General features: G+C 42.6%; 1 protein-coding gene across 1 annotated transcript; it reads right to left on the bottom strand.

The window, feature by feature from the left end:
• Nucleotides 1–17,435: 17,435 nt before the first annotated feature.
• Nucleotides 17,436–22,299, bottom strand: IRX1 (iroquois homeobox 1). Its single transcript, XM_031589443.2, has 4 exons — nucleotides 22,036–22,299; nucleotides 18,703–19,717; nucleotides 17,947–18,013; nucleotides 17,436–17,560 (listed from the first exon to the last, which is right to left on the bottom strand). Exons 1-4 carry the CDS (start codon nucleotides 22,297–22,299, stop codon nucleotides 17,503–17,505), a joined length of 1,404 nt encoding a protein of 467 aa, XP_031445303.1. The 3' UTR covers nucleotides 17,436–17,502.
• Between the last annotated feature and the right edge of the window lie 835 nt (nucleotides 22,300–23,134).

Raw genomic sequence — 23,134 nt, 5'->3', positions numbered from 1 at the left:
CATATCAATGGCAGAAACTTCTTGAAAGCAAATGTTGGATAGTAATAGTTTGTTTCATGTAATAATAAAAGCACATTCTAATGAATTGCAATATATTATTTTCTAAATTAATATTCTACCTTGTTTGATAAACTGCATAAGAGAAGTTATACAACAAGACTCCAACTTCTAGAATCAGAACCTTACAAAACTGTGTTTTAAATGAGGTAGAATAGTGGAATGATATAGTTTCTATCATTACTAAGAAGCAGAAAATTTAAAAATCAGTTTTATGCAAACATACAAAGAAACATAGGTAATATATTTGTTGTAATAACAATGGGAAAATATACTTTAATTATTATAACTGTATATTTGCCTATTGCCATGGAATTTAAAAAAGAATGGATTTAAAAAGAATATAAGTAAGAGGATATTGCTGCAATTTTTGGCAAATTAAACTGTCATTCTATTTTCTGACCTTTTATAACTAAAAGTAAGTAAGTAAGACTTGTAAGTAGATAGTTGTCAGTAGCACTCTAGATTGTTTTCTGATAGAATTAAGATACATTTTTACTAAAACCACCTCGGCTAAGCTTATATCAACAACTAGCTCTTCCATGTTACTATAAAACCAATGTATTACCTGTCTGCATCAGTTAGTGACATGTCAGATATTTCACAAGCAACGCAGTTTAATATTTTGCAACTAGCAACAGCAGTTTGAATATGATTTCTGTATTCACTGGTCTTGATTTTAGAGGAAAAAAAGTTGTCTGCTTGTGTGTAAGCTATTGATTTGCATGTAAAGCAGATGTATTTGGTGTAGTTGGGAAAAAAAAAAAGGAAAAAAATCATTCTGAAAATATTTTTATCAATTATTTTTGGGAAGTTTTAGCTGAGGAACAAAAAATGGAACTTTTGTGAGCCCATCTTCTGTGATCCAAGGATTTTTATGACTTCCTGTGTGAAAAATGAAGGGTTGAACAGAAAGAAGAAATTGCCTGAAAGAACATGGTAGAAGACCTAACAAGAAGACCAAATTTAATTGAAGAGACAGAAAGAACTCAATTGAAGTGTTACAGTACATCTTTCATAATCAAAGAATTTCCAGTCAAAGCTCTTCATAATTATTCATGCTGATATTACAGCAGCTGTGAAGGTAAACACATCAAACAAAGTATTAACAGTTAACGAAAACTAAAATACACATAGCCATTCTTCATTACAATCAGTTCTTTCTCTAAGAAAACCTGAACCAATATGATAGAGTTCTTCTTCCTCTGCTTTGACAAACCATAGAGAGCTCTTATTTTCTACCAAAGGGATCTCCTTATACAAGCATAAAAGAGATATATACTTAATATAACTGGAAGGGTTTCTTGAACCAATAAAGACATGCAACATTGCCCATTATTCCACTTCACTTTCAGCACTGAGTTTCTTCAGTTTTGAAATGAGAATTTATTTTCTGTACTAAAGAGAAATTATATTGGAATGGAAAGGAAAACTATTGACATACACATTTGTTTCATGTGCTCAGAAATTTCTGAATGCACTGCACTTTTAAAATCAGGGAACTATCTTCTTTCTTATTTAGGTAGTCATTATTAAGCCATATTTCTTAGAATACAGAAGGGATTCTGTATGTAAAAGGATATTGAAATATGTCTGTAGGAATATTTTTTTCCCCATTTAAACATCTTGAAGGTGAGGAGGAGAGATCTGGAGTTTACTCCCTCAACAAAAACAAGATATTTTTAACATCAGGGACATAGCTATTCATGACTACCAATTAACAAATATTTTTATGTGATCTTACCATCAGCATATACTTAGTCAGATATATACTATCAAGTTAAATCTTCAGAAAAGTTAAAATGTCTATCTCTCATAGACTTGTGAATCAATGTTTGAAACCCTCAAGATTAAAAATGTATGTAGCGTGAGTACACTACTCCACTTTTACACAGAATATATTTCATTGATTTCTGGCATGAAAGGAAAGTACTGTAACAGTAAATCAGATTTCTGCATTTCCTGCAGGTCTAACATGTTGTTTTCTAAGGCAAATTTGGGAAACAAACAAACAAACAAACAGAAGAACATAAAATAAAAAATGTTTTGCAACAACAACAAAAAGATTTTATTCATATTCCATACATTTAAAATGCATCTCTTCAAAACATCATGAAAGTGGAAAAGAAATAAAAGTTCTACTTATTTTGTAGTGACCTGAATTTAGCATCAGATGTTAAAATCAAGACATGAAATTTTGGTAGAGAGATAAAAGTCAGAACAGAGACCTGACCACATGCCGGATGATATTAGTGGCAGATGTGATCGTCAGAAGTGTGATGGCATTTCCTCTGAATAGGCGAATGTACTCTTCAAACTTTGATGTTAACATGATTAGCAATGAAAGTATGCTTTGTTCCTTTGCCTTCACATGGTCTCAATATTGGCAGTTATCGTTTACTTGTATTTTTAAATCAAATATTATCCTGCCCTGTATTCATGTGCAGATGCTTTGCACAATGCCGCTTTTTCTGTTGGACCTAAAAGAAAACTGTGAACCAGTGTACTGAACAGAGGCTAAATACATATATATACTGTTTCTCTTTTTTTTTCTCTTGAACTAAGCATTCATATTTCATAGTTTTAAACCAGAAGTCCCAGTACCATGCTTTCAACTTTGCACCATTATTTCTAAAATTTTGTCCATTGTCCCCCTGACAGCCATTAATTGACTACAAGCACAACTTAACTGCAAAATTATTGCCACTTTATTAAGCAACAGGATTTGCAGGCAATAGTATAATCAATATAACATTAATATGTCACTTAATTAAGTAAGATTACAAGCACTGCCTGTGCCCTGAATATATACATCATTTTGTCCAGCAATAGCAGTTGCAGAAAAAAGATACAGATCATAATTTCTGACACGGGAAATTGCATATTTTCTCTGAAATATTGGTAAGATGTCCTGTTTATTTCACGTGTATCACCATCAGCCAACTAAAAATCCTCCTTTATCTGTCTTAAAATATAAGAGTTGTGGAAGAATGGTCCTATACTAAAATTTAAAACTGCAAGATATGCTCGAGTGCATACTGGGATTGGCTTTTCTATTCAAACTTCTATGAATGCTCCTGAAAGTCAGTGACACTTGCTATATCTGACATGTTACTTGTACGAGTAAAGATGGCATGCCTGAACTCAGAGTGACTGTGAATGACTAATAAGGGAAATATGAAAAAGAACGTCAAATGTTTCACTAGATTGCAAGAACAAAATAGATAAACTACTGTTAAGTCTTGCACTTTAGCACACCACTGAATGTCTTTCAGCTGCAGCAGTAAATGTGTGTGTACTTACCAAGTTCTGTGAACCTAAAATAGCATTTACTATTTCCATGAACTTTATCTGTACTTTAATGAATGACACTTGAGATGACAGAATCTATTCAAATAGTATGGACGCTGAAATGCCCTTGAACACTTAACTTCTCAAAAAACATGCACAGATAGCCTCTGATATTCTTCTGTGGCCTCTTAGCAAAAATATTTATTATTTTTAACTGTAGCAGAGACTTGCCAATCTGAAAATCTGTCTGCACTATCCTGTTGTAATTTGGTTCTCTAGGCAACCTGACCAAATTCCCTCACTGCTTCTATCATGATGCATCCATCTTTTGGAATGCTCTCTGATGCATGATATATATGCTGCAGCTGGAAAAGGAAATGGCTGGGAGAAAACCATGGGAGTGTTCATTGCCTCTAGTACATTCCCCCATACATCTTCAATACCTGTGCACTGTACTGACCTTTCTGGAAAGCCTACCTACACCTCCCTCTGAAGGCTTTGCAGCACAATATCATGAAACCTACATTCCATATCCATCCCATTTTTTCTTTCTCCACACAATATATGTCTTCAAAAAGTCATGACATACATAGGCCTCTTCTCTGTAGATATGGAGCACAAGAAAATGACAGTATACTACCTCTGGAAAATCAATAAATCAGAATAAAATCTGGAGAGATTTAGTTTATGAGTATGATCCAGAAAAGTCAGTTGTAACAATTGCAATTCATTGGAGAGCATCAACAAGCTGGACCAAGTCAACTTAATGTGAAGTGGAAAGTAGTGATGCAATAAAGAAGAAAAGCTGACGGAGGTCTAAAACCAAAACAAAGACAGTAACTGTTTGGAAAGGAGCTACAAATAAGGAGGTCCATCATTATAGACTACTGTGCAGGTCTATTTTGGGGATGGAAGAGTGAAGACAGATCTCCAAACTAGTAACACAAAATATGAAGAAGGAAAGTCAGACTGAAGATAATATCTCCAAAAGAAGGATACTTCTAGACACAAAGTAAAACACTGACATGCATGCAAGCCTATGAGTGACCTCTTGCCACAGGTTCCAACCAGTAGTTTCATAAATACTTCCAATAAAGCAAGGCACATCTTACAGTAGTCACAAAGATGCTCACTTGTCCAGCAACATGCTTCCAATGCAGCAACCAGTTCTCTCATGCTCATATAAGATATTCTTCCTCCAGTTTATCAGAGGGCACTATTCACAAGTGAGACATGAGTTATTCTCTGAGACTGTTCCACAACACCTACATATACATCTGAAAAACTCATATTGCAAACTTTCTCAACATCTCTAAGGACGTAAGATGATCAAATCTTTAAGGGAGTGGTGTCTAATTATAGAAAATCACAAGACAGTGCCAATTATGCACAAAAGAAGGCAGAGGGAAGGATCGAGCTTACCAGACCAGACTTCACTCAATTTCCTCATCCTTCAGAGGTACTCTTGACGTACGTATACCATACTTCCACAACTAGTCCTTTCCCTTCTGTCTGAACATGAGGATGAACATGGACATAAGCCCAGAATTTTCTCTGGCAAAGAACTGTGGATTATCAAACTCAACGAGAAATAACCAGATCAAGAGCTGTGTTCCGGGAGAATCTCACAACCTTATCCATTCTGGACACTTTCTTATGAATAACTGGGCAAACTGCCCAAAGCCTGATCTGGTTAGAATTGCACATCAGGTTTATACATTTGACAACAATAAAATATTTTTGTGCTTTCCAACATATGTTTGTTCTCTGGCCTTGAGGTCCTTTGGGACTACTCTTAATTCTGCTGCAGTTTCCCCTGTCTTCCTAGTGAGATCTGTATGCACATGCTATGATCCTGGGAGATGAGAACCTCTGCACATTCAGGTTTGTGAATGGTCTCTCAGAGACAACCTGCGAGACAACCTGTGAGCCTCATGTCTAATTCCAAGGACAGTTTAGAAAGAGGTGGCAGTCAAGTGCAACAGAAGTTCTCTCTGGGATCAGGGATATGAGAAGCTGTGCTTCCTTCAACTGAGAGGACTAAAAAACAGCACCTTCCTGCCAGGCTCTGGAACCGATGTAATGAGCAAACACTGTCAGCCAAAGCAGCAGTATTCTTTTATTTTTCTGCGTGGATCAAGACTAGCAGCAAACTGGCCAAGTTGACAGGCTGCTATGCCTGCAGAATTGGTTTGGGAGCAGCATCCTATTAGTCATCCTCTCCCCAAAATTCCATCAAATGACATCCATATACTTTCAATAGTGAGATAAAGAGTATGTTTCCTGATGTAGAGGGATGATGGAGGCCAGCAGTCAGTGGAGAATTTTTTTTTCTTGTGGCTTCAAATAAAGTTTTAAAATGCAATTTGTTTCAAGAGAGGAAATAGAGACTGTTTTTAGTTTGGAGCAGGGAAAGGAGAGTAGGAGCATGTAGATATGAAGGCCTGGTGTAGAGGACAGAATGCTGTTCTTACAGTAACAATGGAAAACCTCCTATCTGCTGAAAGGATGCAAAGGAGGGGTAGGTAGAAAATGAGAATATTATCTGAAAGGGAAGTGAAAACTGAGATAGAAGTCTTAAAGCTAGGAATTGGCTCCAAAGAAAGGTAGTAAAGTTGATCAATAAATACTTACATGAACAGTCTTTAGCTGCAGTTCTTCCATTTCAGAAGCTGCTACTGAAGCAACATCCAAGGTCAACGAACATAAAAATATGAGTGTTTATTGTCAGGAGAAATCTAAGCAGACTGTAACTTTGAAGGTAAGAGTCAATGCCAATAATACAAGTGAGAAACCTTGCATTTTATGTGGGTGATTGTGCCCAAAACCCGAAGGACCTGCGTTGCAGTATGGATATCAGATAGTATCCAAGGGTTCTTTCTGCAGAGATGAGATCAAACTTAATTGTTTTCTCAAAGCTTATAAGTTCATCAAACAAATGTAGATAGACTCAATACTATAAGCCAAACTATTAATTTTAAAAGGAAAAAAAAAAACAACCGTGAAACCAACATCCAATGGTGAGGATGAGAATAAACACACACAACGCTTACAAGGTGAAAGCAATCAACAGAAACACATTTGTTAGTAAGAACAGCAATTCTCTTACATTTCTCTTACTCTATATATAGCTTTCAAAAATTAGTAAGAGGTGGGTCTAGGCAGACTGTCAGCCTTGCTCTTCCTAAGAATTGTACATGTTTGGGCATTCTGAGGAGCTCACCAATCCTGCTTTCACACTGCTTTTGAGACAACCTTCATATCCAGATAGCAGTCACACAAAATGTAAGGCATGATCAGGCTTTGTGAGCTTCCTAGTGGATTTACCACGGATTACCAGAAATATACAAATTTCCTGTGTTCACAGTAAATCATCTCCTCTTACCTCTTGTTCACATGTAATTGCTTAGACTCACAGATAAGTTATTCTGAGCAAGGCCTGAGGGAATAATTTCTTTCCTCTCAAACATACACATATACACATATACAACAGTAGAAGACTACATAAATTAAAAAAAAAAAAAAATAGTTGGTGTCATGAATCAGTTGTTTCCTCTTCTGTTTTACTGTTTTCATTTCTTGTATACAGAGAAAATGGAACTTGAGAAGGAACGTTTATGTGCCCTCCAGTTACTACTCTCTAAAGAAGGATGCTGAATGAAAGCATCACTACGCCCTTCAGGTTCTAAGATGTAAGACACAGAAGACACAGAGGTTGTACGTGTCCATAACTAATTCCTTTCAAAAGATGTTAATCTCTTTCCTTAGCATTCCACTATTTTAATTCTACCTTGAGACATCTTCTCTGCTAATTTCTTCATTGTATCCCACTCTCTTTTTCAAAATGACACCGTTTTGTTCTCTTTTGTTCTTAAATTTTCTTTCTGATAAAAAAGAAAAGGAGGGGGGAGAGGGTTTTGTTCTGTTAAATTTATCAGTATTATTTCATTAATTTTCTCAAGCAGATTCTAAACTGCTGACAATCTGAGAAATAGCGATTTTTTTAATATCTTCCTAAACCTCCCACGTCACACAATCTAAAACATGCCTGGCTCAGATGAAGAAAGCACCCATTTTCCCTTTTCCTCTGTATGTACAGGAATACCACATGTATGGACATAATTATCATAACCTCACTTGGCAACAGGATTTTTTTAAAGGTTTAAAATCTCTTCTAAAACAAGCTTTTCATTTTCTAAAGTGATATTATTTTACATATAGCTCTGCATGTGAAATAACAAATTATTTATACTTTTATTCAAAAACTGGAAGGATTTGTTTGGCATTAATAGAAAATTGTTCATTAAAAAGCATGTTTATATTTTTTAAAAAGCCCAACTGCATCATTTTTTAAATTGTAGTTTCACTCAATATACAACACAATTTTCAAGAATGAGACCAACTGTAGTTTTCTCGGTCCATTCATAATCACTGAAATACCTACAGTAATTTCAAAAACATTCTTGAAGGTCTGAAAATAATAATAAAAAAAAAGTAAACAACTTGAACATAAGACCTAAATTTAAAGGAAATCCCTCACACTGATTTCAGTAACAACAAGCACAATTAGTAAATATCAGATTCCTTTTGCTCACATCAGTTGTAATGTTTGAAGCTATGTTTTGGGAGCTGATGATACTGTTGTGAATATATTACAAGGCTGATGGGTTCAGTTTAAAGGTACTGGCTCTGGCTCTGGCTCCACTAGACAGCTGCAGCCCCTGCAAATCTTTGAAACATCCCCTGAGTACCTGAGTCTCTGTGGACTGAAAATCCTAATTTTCGGGCTCAGATTCTCATTTCTGCCATAAACAAATGAGGTAACTTGAGGAAACCACTTCTCTACCTCTGTGCCTCTGTTTCCTGCTAGTATAACAGAGGCAGTATTTCTTTGCTACCTTTTGTTCAGATCTCATCTTATAGAATTTCTCCTCTTCTAGGACAGCAAATTTCTTCTATGTTATACATTGCCATTTTTAAGCAGATTCCAGGTACTGTTGTTGCAAGACACAGCAAAATACTAATCATTCCCCCTGGGATTGTATGTCAGAGCTGTTTGGTCTTTGATAGCCTAAAAAAAAAAAAAAAAAAAAAAAGTAGAATGTTTTTATCTGGGGAAAGTGCTACTATTATAGCAGAACCAAAAACTGATTGTTGAGAATGAAAAATAATGGGGGGGGGGGACAAGGGGGGGGGGACAAGGGGGGAAATTCTGAACTTAAAAATAAGACATTGAGACATTGTGGGGTAGTTTATGTGTATGTCTTGTCTTTTGTTCTGAAAGAGCTGGTAAAGGACCCTAGGAAATGCAGTGTGGTAAAACTGATTCACAGTGTGCAATCATGCAACTTGCATATTCCCACTACTGCTTGCAGTTAACGTATGGCGTTTCTTGAGATCATGCTTAACAAACATATTTTTAAGGCCTTCAGCTACAGTATTTCTATCAGACAGACAATAATCTGAATTTGAATAGCAGAACTGCTTGTTATTTATTTTTTATCATTATTTTCATTTTACTTTACAGCACCTAGAATTAATACATACCAAAATCCCCTTTGCAGTCACAGACGATGAGTGCAAACATTTCTTTCCAGCCAAGTGCCACAGTTCCTACGTTATATTATTCTAAATGGATGCTCATTCTTGTGACTGCTGTGAGGTGAATCGCTAATATTTGATTATCAATAGTGATGTCACTAGGCAAATGCAACTGTATCAGAGGGATCAGCCCAAAGTCAAAACTGAAGTTTACAAGGAATGAGATGAAAGAAATCGATCTGAATAAAGAGAGGGCAGCACTATGAGGCTCTGCTGTGGTGGACTTGCTAACCCTAAACCCTTCCACCTGAATTCTAACAAGTAAATCAAAGCACTTGTATCTGGATCAAGGCACTTTCCAGCTTTGCTTTAGTGACAGGGGAATGGGCATTACCCAGAAGCTGCAGGGTGATGTTCAGACGCAGCTAACAAACCACCAGCTCAGCTTTTCTTTTCCACAGGGCAAGCACTCTAAATGCTCCTCCTCCCCTTAACTTGCTGAAACTTGCAGCTGTGATTCACAACCTGACCAACAGTGATAGATAACAAACCACTGACCTTGAGGGCGGCTTTGTGTGTCAGCCTTCTTATTGCATTGAGTCACCGCACTCCTCGTGTGTGTTATTTTAAGTAGCACATTTATCAGCCAGTACCAAACGGAATACGTGGCCATGTGTATTTTATTAGTAGATTTTGAGTATTCAGGGGGAGGAACAGAAAAAAATCAATTTTTTTTTTTTTCAAAAAAGGCTTTAAGGTTCTGACACACTTTAAAAATCTCCTTGTTTTCAGCTACAACATAAGGAATCTATATGGATGCTAATATGTTTGCATTTGTAGCTTTTCCAGACTTTTTTTTTTTCTCTCGACAAACTACAGTATAGCAATGTCAGAAATATACCATTCCCCATAACAGGACACATCTGTGGTGAATCTGCACAGAAGCAATTAATTTCCTTGTGGTATTTTTACACTGGAGGCTTAATGCAAGTCCCCATTATACAAACAAAAAGCTCTAGACAGCTCCTGCTGCCTGATAAAAAAAATAAAAAATAAATAAATCAGATTGAGAAGGGCTGTTTGGCCTAGGACTGCTACAGGCAATGACTTGTAATGAGGCATCCCAACACTAATTATGAAGCTTATTAAAGAGAATTGTCTAAGTTGTACTAAAGTGCATGCTATAATCGCGTTAAGGAAGACATACAGACCGAACTGGGGTCCTCCAGTTTCTTAGACAAGGGGACCCACTGCTTAATGAAGCCAGTTTGGGTCTCCGTTTATCACAGCAGCGTTATTGTGCTTGGCAGACTGGTCAAGATGAATTTGATGGAGAGGCAGGTGAGAATCCCAGCAGCTGGGTGATAATTCACACATCATAGCCTTCCCAGCTAACTAACATCTGCGAGGGAGTGGGCCAAGGGACTGTCAAAAACAAATACTTCCAAATGAGGATTTTGCCATTAAACTTCCCCCAAATCTTTGCTAAGGTTGAAAAAGTAATATTTCAGTGCACTGTTTCAGAAAAAAAAAAAAAAGAAAGAAAGAAAGAAAAAAGATTAATAAAGATGTTAGGAGGCTGAACTGCTGTGAGATTTGTTTAATTATTCCCCACAGTACTGCCCCAGCAATCTGCTGACATTTAGCCCCGACCTTGCAAATCCTCAGTAAATATTAATATATCAACTCAAACAGGGACCGTTGTTTTATTGGTTCACGGAGCTCAGAGAGATTCGCCACAGCAGTGAAAAATAATGTGCAGAACTGAGGAAGAACGGCTCCTTTGATATCACCTTCTGCTGCACACATGTGCTGGGAGCATCAACAAAATGGAAATTCTGTTACTTTGCCACAGCTGTAGAGTGACACTTCAGATGCCTTTGCTTCCCTTTGTACAGCCTGCTGGAATAATCCCAAAACCACAGTGGCAAGAGATTAGAAAACACACACGCGCGCGCACACACACACATAGGAAGACAGAGAGAGAGGGAAGGAGAGAGAGAGAGGGATCACATTTTATTATCTGACACAGTGGAAATTTTAATAATGGTAAACTCCCATCTTAAAACCTAATAAGCTTTGCTCAGAACAATGAGTGCATTAATAAGAGCCAATGAGAGCTAGGCACAGTCCACTGGCATCTGTTTACTATGGCAACTTTACTATTTGCCACATAAACTTCTTTTTTCTCCAAATAGTTGCCCCCATTGGCTGCCTCCTAATGTATTTTACGTGCCTACCAGTCCTCACAAACCCTGACAAAATATCCCCAATTTATTTTCTCCCTTTTATTTGCTTGCCTCAAATGTAAATGTACATTATTAAAGTATCTTCTCATAACAACACTGCCATTACCAATTGGCAAGTGTTTGATGTGGGTCAACACTGCATCCAAAATTCTTGGGTTTAGGGGAAAGGGCTGCTGTGCAACATTTGGCATTCAGATGTATTGAGCTGCAGAGTTAATGCGTGATTAATTTTATTCATAAAAATGTTAATCACTTCATTGTGAGATCTTTTTAGCATTCTGCGTACTGAGCACCTTTTAACTTCTTTTTCACACAAGCCCACAAATGTATTTAATATTTTCAAACATTCTGTTATTACCAATAACACTGCTAATTAAACATACATTTAAAATGTAATAAAAAGCTGGCAAATAACAGCAGGCGCTAAATACAAATGGAGGCCTGCTGCCCACTGCCTCTCCTGTGCCCCCTCCCCTTTGGCAGCAACTGACCAGTTTCTTTAATGTGCACTTGTTTGCACAGTCCCCGAGGCATTTTTTTTTTTCTTCAAGCATGCTTCATACTCCACTGACACAGCCAAATATCATAAAAATAATTCAAGCCCATAGCATGCTATAGACAGCGCTAAAAATACCTCTGTTCTAAGGGAGGGTGGAACCGCAGGGTTGGGTGCACTGCAGCAAGTTGGGCAGCTGTTTTGGGCCAAGATGGGTGTTTTTTGAGATGAGCTCTTGAGCCTCATCTGAGAGCGGTGTCAGGCATTGGTGGGTGTGCCGGCTGCACTCACTGACTTCTTGTTTCCAGCTGGGCAAGGCTATTGTGAACGTATTCAGCCAATGCACTCATGAAACTGGATAAATGGATTAGTGGATCAGAGACACCATCGGCATCTTCAAAAGGAAAACAGCAGCCTGCAAAAAGACTGACATTTGTGCACTAGGGCAGAGGGTGTGTGAATGCTCTGCCTCTTCCAAAGGGACAAGACAGTGATAAACTTTCCACACTGACCACCTCACTTTGTGCTACAATTGACCAACAAAATAAATGGATTGCTTCATTGTTTTTGAACCGTAGGCAGCACAGGGAAAGCACTACTTGCACAGCAACAAAGGACAATGTATTGTGTGGGGCCAACAGCTCAAAATAAAACCTTTAATTATCAACGGGTCAGCCATAAATCTGGAATAAAAATAAATGTTACTTTTTAAACTCGCCTTTAATTCTGCAAGGAGTTTACGCTGGCTCTTTCTCTTCTCTCCGGAGAGGCAAGACCAGTGTTCAGTGTGCGCCTGAGTGTGCATTTTTGCATTAGCTTGATTCCAAATTAACATGTTGGGAAACAAGTTCTGCTGTCAGAAATGAAGGATGTCTGTAATGCTAGTTAAAGTAAGTAAAAACAGATAAAAGATGTGTTTTTTCTCCACTTTTTTTTTTTTTTTTAACAAACACTCATGCATGTATTCTCTTCATATACACAAAAGAGAAGCCAAAACTAATATTAATAATGGTGACGGGACTCGAGTAAATTAATTCCTCACAGAAGTACATTGTTTAGTTTTAAGAGCTCATATTTTCTGAGTCTTAAATTTTGAATACCTATTTCTGTGGGGTTCTCAGTCTCCTGGTACTTCCAGCGATTCCTGCCCACATGGCCAGTTTTATGGGCAAGCTATGAACGAAACTGCATGGTGGCACCACACAATTGGGAACACCAACCTCGCTGGGAGTCATTTATGTAACTTTTCACTGGCAAACATGTCACGCAGGCCATGTTTATTACATGTTCCACTGTTTTACTTGATTTGTTAGTCCCAGGTAAAATTTACTGCTGAAACGTAAAACTTTGCAGTTCTAAATCTGGAATTGAGCCTCACATGCCTCCTTGCCAGGCCCCCATGGCAGCTCCTGGTGGGGACAGGGAGTGTGGCCTGGTGTGCCCGCACCCACCTGGCATTCCATGCAGGGACACCAGGACATGTTCTGTCCATTTTGGACCGTGATGGCTTAATTCAGGGAGAACAGTAGGATGGCACAGAAACATAGAATCATTAAGGTTGGAAAATACCTCTAAGATCACCTGATCCAGTCGTCAGTCCACCCCTGCCATGCCCACTAACCACGTCCTTTAGTGCCAGATCTACACATCTTGAGCACCTCCAGACTCCATCAGTGACTCTACCACATACCTGGGCAGCCCGTTCCAATGCCTCACCATGCTTTCAGAGAATAAATTTTACCTAGTATCCAACTTGAATGGGCCTCGCAACTCCCCTTTGATCTCAGCGTTGCAACTGGCATGGTGGGAAGGCAGGTGGTTCAAAATGTGAGATTTGAGAGTGAAATCACAGAGTGGGTCCATCACTGAAGTCTGACCAGTGACAAGGGGCACCACACAAGACACTTGGAGGCTCATGTTCAGGCAATTCCTTCTCAAAGCACTCGTTAGTTCTCTCCCCATGATGTCTGAGTGCCTGCAGCCTTTCCAGCACGCCTCTGCCAGCTCCTTTACACCTCGCCTTTTAAGGACATTTGGGAATTAAAAAATAAAAATACCGATATATAAATATATAGAGAGAACAACACTAGAACTAGAGTCTGTCTTTAACGCCTTATTCCCCGAGCCGCAGCAGGGACCCGGCCTCCAGGTCCTGGGCTGGAGCACTTCGGGGCAGCCCTGTCCCTTCCCTGGGCCCGTAGGAGCCCACCGGAGCCGGCCCGTCGCGTGTCCCGTGATCTAGAGGCTGTCTAACACCGGGCAACGGCACAGAGCCATTTTCTCCTCGCCACAGCCTCCCCGCCCCCTCGGCTTCGCACTCTTTGTAATAGTCTCATCCGCAAGGACGATTGAAACTTTATAGTGCATGATTCATAGAGAGGGTCTACGCTCGGAGCCGCGGTGCATATTACATTAATCAGTGTCAGGCCACTAAAACAGAGATATGAATATGAATTCTCCATATTGCAGGGGAGATAAATGTGCTTCTGAATAATTGATCGGCGCCCATGAAAAGGGGGGATGGGGAGAGAGGGGAAGGAGGGGGGGAGGGGAGGGCAGGAAAACACAATGAAAGTTATCGGGCGATCTAACGCGATGAGGACTCGGCTCGGCCCGGCTCGGAGCGGCTCGGCACAGCATGGGGCTCCGGCCGAGACCCCATGGCCCGGGCCGCTGCATCACGGAGCGTCTCCGCGGGAGTGCCTTGCGGTTGTCGGCAGCGGCTCCGCGTCCCCGGAGCTGCTCGAGTTTCCGAGCGAGCACGTCAAAAACTCGACGAAAGCAACAAAAGGGATGACAGGAACCGTGAACGATAACGATCTGAGGGCTTAAGCACACGCACACTGCTAATTTTCTCTTTCCCTTTCTCCAGGTTGCTAGTTTTGGGGGATTTTTTTTTTTTTTCCTAGTTAAAAATAGACTTCTTTTCAAAATAAAATCGAAAAAGAATAAGAAATGAGGCACGCATACCAACGAGCACGTTCCCTAACTATGTGTGACAAAGCCAAATCCCGGTAAAGCTCCCGTTTGCTTTCAGCGTGTTCTAGCAACTGCTAATTGCAGAGTTTGCTGAACTCGGGATTCTATCAACTTTTCGGCGTTGTTTCCTCACAGATGTCTGTCATTCTTCTGCTAAGGCGAAATGACGAATAACAGCAAGAAAGCCAGAGCGTTTTCACTGGGGGACGATGGAAGATTTGCAAACGTATAAAAAATGCCTTCTGCCGCCCGTTTAAATAGCGAGAAAATGTATCCTGGCACTTGGTGCTTGTTCTAAAAGAAGTATTGCCCATCCAATTCCTATTGACTTTGTGATCAGATTCGGTCCCGTCATGGCGGGGAAAGAAGGAAAAAAAAAAGTAGAACCGAAGACTTTCCAATTTACTCTTATCAGCCCGACGCATTCCCAATTAAGGCAAATCGTTTAGCTTAAGCTCTCCCTTTGTTATTCTCCCAACCCCGTGGTATTCGCTGGTGTGCGGCTGCCAGGGCGGATCTCGATGAAAAATGGAAAATATGACCGAAAAAACTACAAATTATTTTCCTGCCAAGGTGACGTCAACGATCATTCCTCGCATCTCTCACATGACGCGAGAAAGCCGAGAAACGCGAATCCCACCCTCCCGGATCCCCCTCTCGTTTCCAAACGTGCCGAAGGGCCGCCCGGGCGCACACCTGCGGAGAGGGAGAGCTGCGCCGGGCCGGGGCAACACGGCAGCCCCGCGTCGGGCGTGGGGACACCGCCGCCCGCAGCCCACAGAGGGCGCTGCGAACCCATCCAAAATCCGGAGCCCGGAGCTCGGCCCCGCGCGGGTGTTAACCCGGCGCGCACCCGCACTCCCTTGCTCTGCGCCAAGTTCCTTCTTACGTTAATGTGCCGCAAGGAATCGCCTCTCCTCTCCCCTCAAGCTAATTTTGCACCGCCGTGTTTGCTCGGCCTCACAGAGAGCCACGGTGTGCTCTTTCGTTTCGCCCTCCGGACGGAAAGTGCCCGCCGAGAGCTTCAGAGGGGCCCGATCCCATCCACAGCACTGGGCCGAGGTTGGGGAAGGGCCCCAAGGAGGTGCGGGGCTGCTCTGCAAATAATAGGAAAGAGAGAGCGCTTCGGTCACGTTCACACCAGTACCGATCCGACGCGTGGTTCGGAGTTACGGATGTGAGATTTTTTTTTTTTTTTTTTAAGAACATCTTCTCTCTTCCTTTTCCCGCTGGAATCCGCGTTATTACGGTTTGCTTAAAACTGCACTCTGTTCTTTTGTTGGCACCGTTACCACCGCAAAAGCTGCCTGTGATTTAGGAAAAAGAAAACAGGTCTCGTACAAAAAGCGAAGCAGCTGATGCTGTGCTGTCAAACGGGACCTCCGCAGAACGGCAGCGCTGAGCATCTCAGCCCTCTCCGTACAAATCTCTCTGCTCTATGCCCCAATCCGTGTGAAAAATGCGACTGCAGAAGTCCACCCCTTCGCCAACAGATCCCGCAGTGATAGCTCACCAACACCCGTCCGTACTTGCGAGGGCTGGGAAGCTAAATCGAGATCAATATTTGGATCTCCGAGCCGAATTTTATTAATGCTTTATTCGACAATCTCATCTTGTTTCCGACAAGCCCTGGTTTGAGGTTGGTTCGGTTTGGTTAGGGCGTCACCACATTATTTCTTAATGACTTTCCCAGCTGCTTCTTTCCATTTTCCACCATCAACAACCATCTGGTATCTTATTAGCACCTCAATGCTCATTTAGTGTCCTCATTTAGGAGAAAAAAAAGAAGGAAACATTCAAAATATTACACATTTTAACGGACAGTCCTTGGAAGATTAATGCCTTTATAAACTGATAGATTGTCTCAGCCTCTTTTTAACCGACAGATCAGAATCTGAGAACTTTCTTCTGGAAAGTGCCAGAGCTGCCACTTCTCTATGCTACGATCGTGCTTCATCTCGCAGGGAAAGATCTTTCACCGTCACATTTCCTCTGTATTTATGTAATGAGTAAATCGTTACGAATTATGTCCTAATCTATTATTTTATGGCTTCGGTCAGAATGTGTGCTGCAGCACTAGAGCTCTTCATCCCGCACAGAAAAGGGTCTGGACAGCAAAGTTATATATGTATGGAACTGTGAGAAGCCTTCTCCTTTTCGTTTTCAAGAATGCATTTTACGGCATAAGTGGAAGTAGGGTCCATTTATATCCGAAAAATTGATAGTGTGGAACATGCCTGATTCATCATAATGGACAAAATAACTAAATTCACTACTCAGGGGTCAGCTTCGCTCTGCTTAGATTTACGTGGGTGAAAAGGGAACTCGCAGTTTGCTGTCGACAGGATAGCTGGAGGGCTACCAACAGATGGGATTTGGCATACTGAGTTTCAGCTACCCGAAGGCAAAAAGTCTCGAGTTTTAAGAAAACAAGTTCGAAATGTTTGACTAGATTTGTAATATATTTTCAAGAATACATACCTGAAAGAGCTCATAATTTCATTTAGTTTATTAGACAAAAATATATGATTTAGACAAGTTTTGCTGACGCGCTATTTACAGTCTGAAATCACTCTATATACAGAAATAACACAAACACATGGGAAACATTTACCAAACAAATAATCCAAGAATGGTTAGAATAACACGATCTGAAATGGTACAGTGAAGGAGGGGATCCATCTACAGAATTGTTCAATCGCCTTTATGGATTTGCACCACGTTATTGCAAAAAAGAGATGGATGAGAGTCGTTTATATCGTTTCCTTTTTTTTTTTTCTCTCTCTCTTTCTTTTTGTTTTGTTGTTTTTTTGTGGTTTTTTTTTTTTTTTTTTTTTCTGTCCTTAAGACCAGTCTCTGTAATATTTTGTTTTTCAGCAAACCATTTAATCAAGCGGAAGGGAGAGCTGTTAAAATTCTCGGTGTTCCCTCTTGCTGAGGCAAAGAGCTGCGGGGGTGGGGGGAGGGAGGAAGGGGGAAAAAAAAAAAAAATAGACGTAATAATCTTTCAGTTAAAAAAAAATCCTTTCCTATAACCACCTGTCTATTGCTATAGCATCCTACTGTTAGTTAACTGCACAGAAATCTTTGTCGTTAGTGTTATTAACACAAGCTCTTTTGAGGTCTGTTAAGTTCCAGAAAAGTTACAGGCTGGCTAATGTACAATTGTAATTTAGCCTAACTTTGAAAAGATTACAGCAACTTCTCTGCTGCTCTTGTTCTCTGTATGTATTATTCTGGCGCTGATTAGGTGCTATAATTAGTCTTTATTATTCAAACGCTTTGTTTCGCATAAGTAACATTCCTGCAGTGAAAACAAACAAACAAACTCACTTGTCACGGACAGGCTGGAAGGGCGATTTGAGTGGCTGAGGTGGGGAATCGTTTCTTGGGACATTTTCTGGAAGGAGAAAGAAAACAAAACACACACACACACACAAAATAAGAATTGGAGAACCAGTTGAGCATCAAACTAATTAACATCAGTACAGTGTACAGAAAATCAGTACAGTGCGCAGTGTGCACCTCCCTCTGCCCCCCTTGTTCAGACCCATGTAGGTGTGTGCGTACAGCACAGGTACACAGGTGTGCACAACTATTTTCAATATTTAAGGAGTATGCAAGCTTTTTTTTTTTTTTTTTTTTTTTTTTTTTTTTTTTTTTTTTTGCCACATTTTGCTCTATCATTGATAAGTCATGACTTGGAGATAAGGATCAGGAAGGATCCTCATCATGTGCACTGATGACCTTTAATGTCCCTTCCAACCTAAGCCCTTCTGTGATTCTAAGATTCTATGAAGGAGGGAAGGAAAGCAAAGCTTAAAGAATGTGTTTGGCAGCACTGTTCTGGCATTTTTAAGTTGTCTGATGGGCATACAGGATGAGAATGTAATAGCCCACACAAAATGGGCTTAATGCATACCCTCTACGTGCTGCAGGAAAAACTGAACACTAAGCTAAACCCTGTGCAATGCTGTTAAAGCAATCCATTACACCAGGGCTGCCTCTGACTCTGTCTCTCAAGAAGAAGTTTGTGTGTGCATGGTGGGGCAGAAGGGAGTTGGCTGCCAGGGGTATTAGGGGTATTACCTATGTGTTTGGGACTGGTCTTCTCTGAAGGCTTTTCACTGCTTAGGGCTCCCAGGGTGGCTGTTAAAACAGAAGGCTGCTGCTGGGCCTGGAGGTGGTGGTTGTGGTGAGTGGCGTGGTGGTGATTTACTCCCAAAAACGACCTCACGTTTAGCAGGGAACTCTGTGTGAGGAAAGCCCCATTTGTCCAGTTGTGAAACTTGCCAATCTGGCACGTGTAGAGTCCATGGCTGGGGAGAAAAGCGGGATGCTGGATCTGTGGCGAAGTGTGGGTGACCTGGGCAGGGGGAGGTGGCGGGGGGGAGGATTTCAGGGCACCATCAGGGCTGGTCGCAGTCTCTGCCAAAGACCAGATCTTGGGTTTGCTGTGAGATGGCATCTGTAAATTGCTCTGTCCCCCTGGGCTGATGATTCGCGTGCTGTTGTCAGAGGCCTCCTTCACCATGGCCAGAGCATCTTTGGGATTCAGCCCTTCAGATCCTGACAGTGCCAAATCCTTGTCTTTTTCCAAGCGCTCCTCTTCACTGCTTTGTCTCAGGAGCTCGGGCTTCTCCTCCTCTTCCTCGTTGCTCTGTTCCCCATCATTTTCATCAATTTTATCTATGTCTATGCTCTCCAGGTCGATCTCCTCATCGTCCTCGGTCTTCTCAGGGTCCCCCTCATTATCACTGCCAAAAAGGTTGGCATCTTCTTGGTCCTTACTCCTGGAGCCCCAGGTCACCTTGTTCTCCTTCTTGAGGCGGCGGCGGGCATTGGCGAACCAGGTGGAGACCTGAGTGAGGGTCATCTTGGTGATGATGGCCAACATGATCTTCTCACCCTTGGTGGGGTAGGGGTTCTTGCGGTGTTCATTGAGCCAGGCCTTGAGGGTGCTGGTGCTCTCCCGGGTGGCATTTTTGGGTCGACCCGGGTCCCCGTACTGGAACTGTCCGTAGGGATAATAGCCGGGGGCAGTGTGGGCTGCGAAGGTAGCAGGGTGGACACCCGGATTATCTTTCAGCTCGTACTGGGAGCCCTGCAACACATTCAGGCAAGCGGAGAGGAAAAAGCACATCAATTATCTCGTTAGCGTCTCTCCCAGACCTGAATAGGCTGCTCCGGGAGCCGGAACGCGCTTCGGAGAGGGGCACGGGGGCTTCACACTCCAGTACGGCCCTCCCCACTTCAGGCTCCCCCACGTTTGGAGCAGGCAGAAGGGTTCCCGAGTGACCCCTGCTTCTTGCAGAGAAAGTAGAAGAGGGACCGAGCTGGGATCTGTCGGACAGAACGCGGATTTTCTCTTCAAACCAAAGCGAACCGAACGATAGGAAGGCACTAAATTCCACCACGACAATTTGCTGTGCGCTCCAAACGACCTTAGGAAGGGAAAGCAGGTAGCACAGCACAGCTAACAACTGATGCCCGCGCTCAGCGTTGGGTTTATCCGCCAAATATCCGGGGGGATATCACGCAAGCAGAGCAATCTCCTCTGGCCCCGGCTCTGCCTTTAAAAGGAGTTGGTGTGAGAGGCGGCCGGCGTGGCAATGCGCAACTTCAGCGCGGAGCCACTTCTCTGCGAGGGCTTTGCACACACAAACCTTCCCCCCAACACACCGCGATGGTGCCCCGAGAATCTGGCATGAAATAGTAACTCCCAAGTGTTGGGAGAGCCCTACCTCCGCAATGAAAGGCGATCTTTGCAGCGCGGAAAATGCATATGCGGAGACTTTATCTCCTAAGTTTTACTTTGATGTGAGCAGAGCAAACACGAACTGTTTACAAGCGTTTAGAGACGGTGATTTATTTGCAATCAATATTCTTTTTATCATCGGTAGTAAAACACAGCAAGTCACATTATCCCATCAGGTGTTTTGGTAAATAACATTTTATCTTTCTAGCGAGCTCGTTAGGCCTCATTATGACCGCAAATTGCCCAGATATTAACTTCATATTTTAGCTCCGGATTTCCTAACGCTCGGAATTTTAGAATCGATTTCCAAATATCGCCACCATGGTGAATTACTGTAGTAAAACACCGGGATGCCTTTGCAAGTAGAAAAGGAAACTGTTGCTGAATATCTGACACAGCCGTTTTCTTTCTTTCTCTCTCTTTTTTTTTCCCCCCCTTTTTTTCTTTCCCATCACAATGTCGCTTTCTTCTGGTCCAGAAATACAATCGCAGGGTGAATCTTACGAAATGGTGTCAGGCTTAAAAATGACCCCTTCAACAGTGGCCGCAGAGAAACTGAGCTAACTTTGTCAAACATTTATAAATGAACGTACATTTCAATTTCAGAGGCAAAGCGTACACACGAAGAGAAGCCCGATGTAATTTTTATAATGTGTTACAGAGCGGGCTTTCTGCACTTCCTTTATCCCTTTTGTTATTGTTGCTGAAATTATATATTTTTTTTCCCCCGCAATCTCTGCTGGGAATTCTTTTGAAGGAGCCACTTGTAAATCACTCGCTGCCTCTGTGTCAACTTTTCGTGCATCTCCAAAATCAAGGTTAAAAATAAAAGAGGGGGACGCGTCTGCTAACGCTGCCCTCGTAGGAAGTGTTTGTAGCACAAACTGATCTGTGTTCCACTGCTGACCTCGTTCAGCAGCGCATCTGACTGCCGACCTACACACTTATATGCACACACGTACTGAAGCCCTTCACCAGCCGTGCCTAGCACGCACCTCCACTCTTTTCCTTTTCGGAAGAGATCACAGAGGGGCATTGAGAGATAAAGTGCAACCTCTGCGCACCGCCGCTGAGCAATCCGCAGACACGGAGCAACGAAAACGCTTCAGCGGCGCCGAAGAGGAAAAGCTGTGAGTACAAAACGTTTCAGTTTTTTTTTCTCCTATCATAATCTAAAAAAGAAAAAAAAAAAAAAAAGAAAAATCCGAGGGCGATCGGGAGTCATTCGCTTTAAGGTTCATGCCAATATGCTTTTCTGCTCCGAGATGGATAATGGAATGTAGATGCCCTCCTTCGCCGGATGCAAATTCGCCGTAATCGGCGGATGAAAAGTTGAGAGAACTGAGCGGACCGGGTTTGAGGCTTCGAGAAAACGCCTTAAAATAAACGGACACCGTGGCTCCCTTCTGCGGCTCCCTAACGCACTTTGGCCTTTCGGGCGGAACCTGTTCACGGCTCCGCGGGCAGAGAACGAGCAGTGGGGAAAGCCGAGCCGCCAGCCCCAGCGCTATCCACCCCCAGTCCGCAGCCGTGAAGCCGAGTCGCCGGGCCGATCTCACGGGCGCGGCACGAGCAAACTCGGCGGAGTTCCGCTCCCCCGTACCCCGCACGCACCCTTCGCTCCCACCCCGCTCTCAGCCCGGGGCCCGGCGGAGCGCACTCACCATCTGCGAGAAGAGGCCGAGGTCGGCGGTGTAGGGCAGGAAGGCGCTGTAGTTGGGGGCGCTGTAGGGCCCCGCGTACATGCCCAGCACCGAGGTGACAGCGGCCGAGCCGCTGCCCAGTTCGGCGCCCGTGGGCCGGCCCGAGGCGGCGGCGGCGGCTGCGGCGGCTGCGGCGGCGGCGGCCAGCACCCCGGGCCGCTCGCTGCCGTACACCGCCTGGCTGGCGCTGAGGTACTGCGGGTAGCCCAGCTGGGGGAAGGACATCTCCGGGGCGGCGGCACTGGCAGCACTGGCGTCGGCGGCAGGAGCGGCAGAAATATAGAAAAAAAAAAAAAAAAAAAAAAAACGGAGGGGGAGGGGGGGAGGAAGGGAGGGGGGAGGAATTATACCAAAAAAAAAAAAAAAAAAAAAAAAAAAAAAAAAAGACAGAGAGAGAGAAGAAGGGGGAGGAGGGAGTCTGAAACAGCCGGGGAGGGGAGCGGAACAAACCCGGGCTCCCTTGGATCTCTTTCTTTCTCTCTCTGTCTCTCTCTCTCCTTTTTTTTTTCTTTTTTTTTTTTTTTCCTCCCCCCCCACCCCCCCTCTCTTTAATGGAGTCGAGAGGACAGGAATCAAGCCGGTAATTTTCTTTTTTCGTTCTGATTTCTTTCTGTCAGAGAGATACTGCGCCCTAGGTGTGGAGGAGTGTGGCGGGATGCAGTGGGGTGTCTGTCCTCAAATCTCGGCTCTTCTGTGCTCCTAAATCCCTTAGATGTGATCTGATCAACAATTGAGCTCCAACTGATGTGTCTGCCCTTAGGTCCTAGGCTGATCTTTCAGATACAATTTGAAGTTGATGTTTTGATTGGCATCCACTTGAGCCGCAAGCGCCGCCCCGTGCCCCCCCGCGCCCCCCTCGGCGCAGCACGTGGTGCGCAGCTCAGCCCGGGCCACTTTCCTCCGTGTGTGAGTGCGTGTGCGTGTGTGTGTGTGCGTGTGTGTCCGCGCAGCTGCCGTGCCGTGTGTGTATTTAATGTTTAGCAATGGGCTCCTTTCAGAAAAGCCCCCACTGCTGTATGACAACCTGTCTACACGATTTTACAGCTGTCCAACATTGGGG

This window comes from Phasianus colchicus, chromosome 3, assembly GCF_987193195.1.
Source record: "Phasianus colchicus chromosome 3, bPhaCol1.hap1.1, whole genome shotgun sequence".
In the NCBI taxonomy this organism is placed as follows: Eukaryota; Metazoa; Chordata; class Aves; order Galliformes; family Phasianidae; genus Phasianus; species Phasianus colchicus.
The sequence above is the reverse complement of the archived record's forward strand: the minus strand, read 5'-3'. Positions and strand labels throughout refer to the sequence as shown.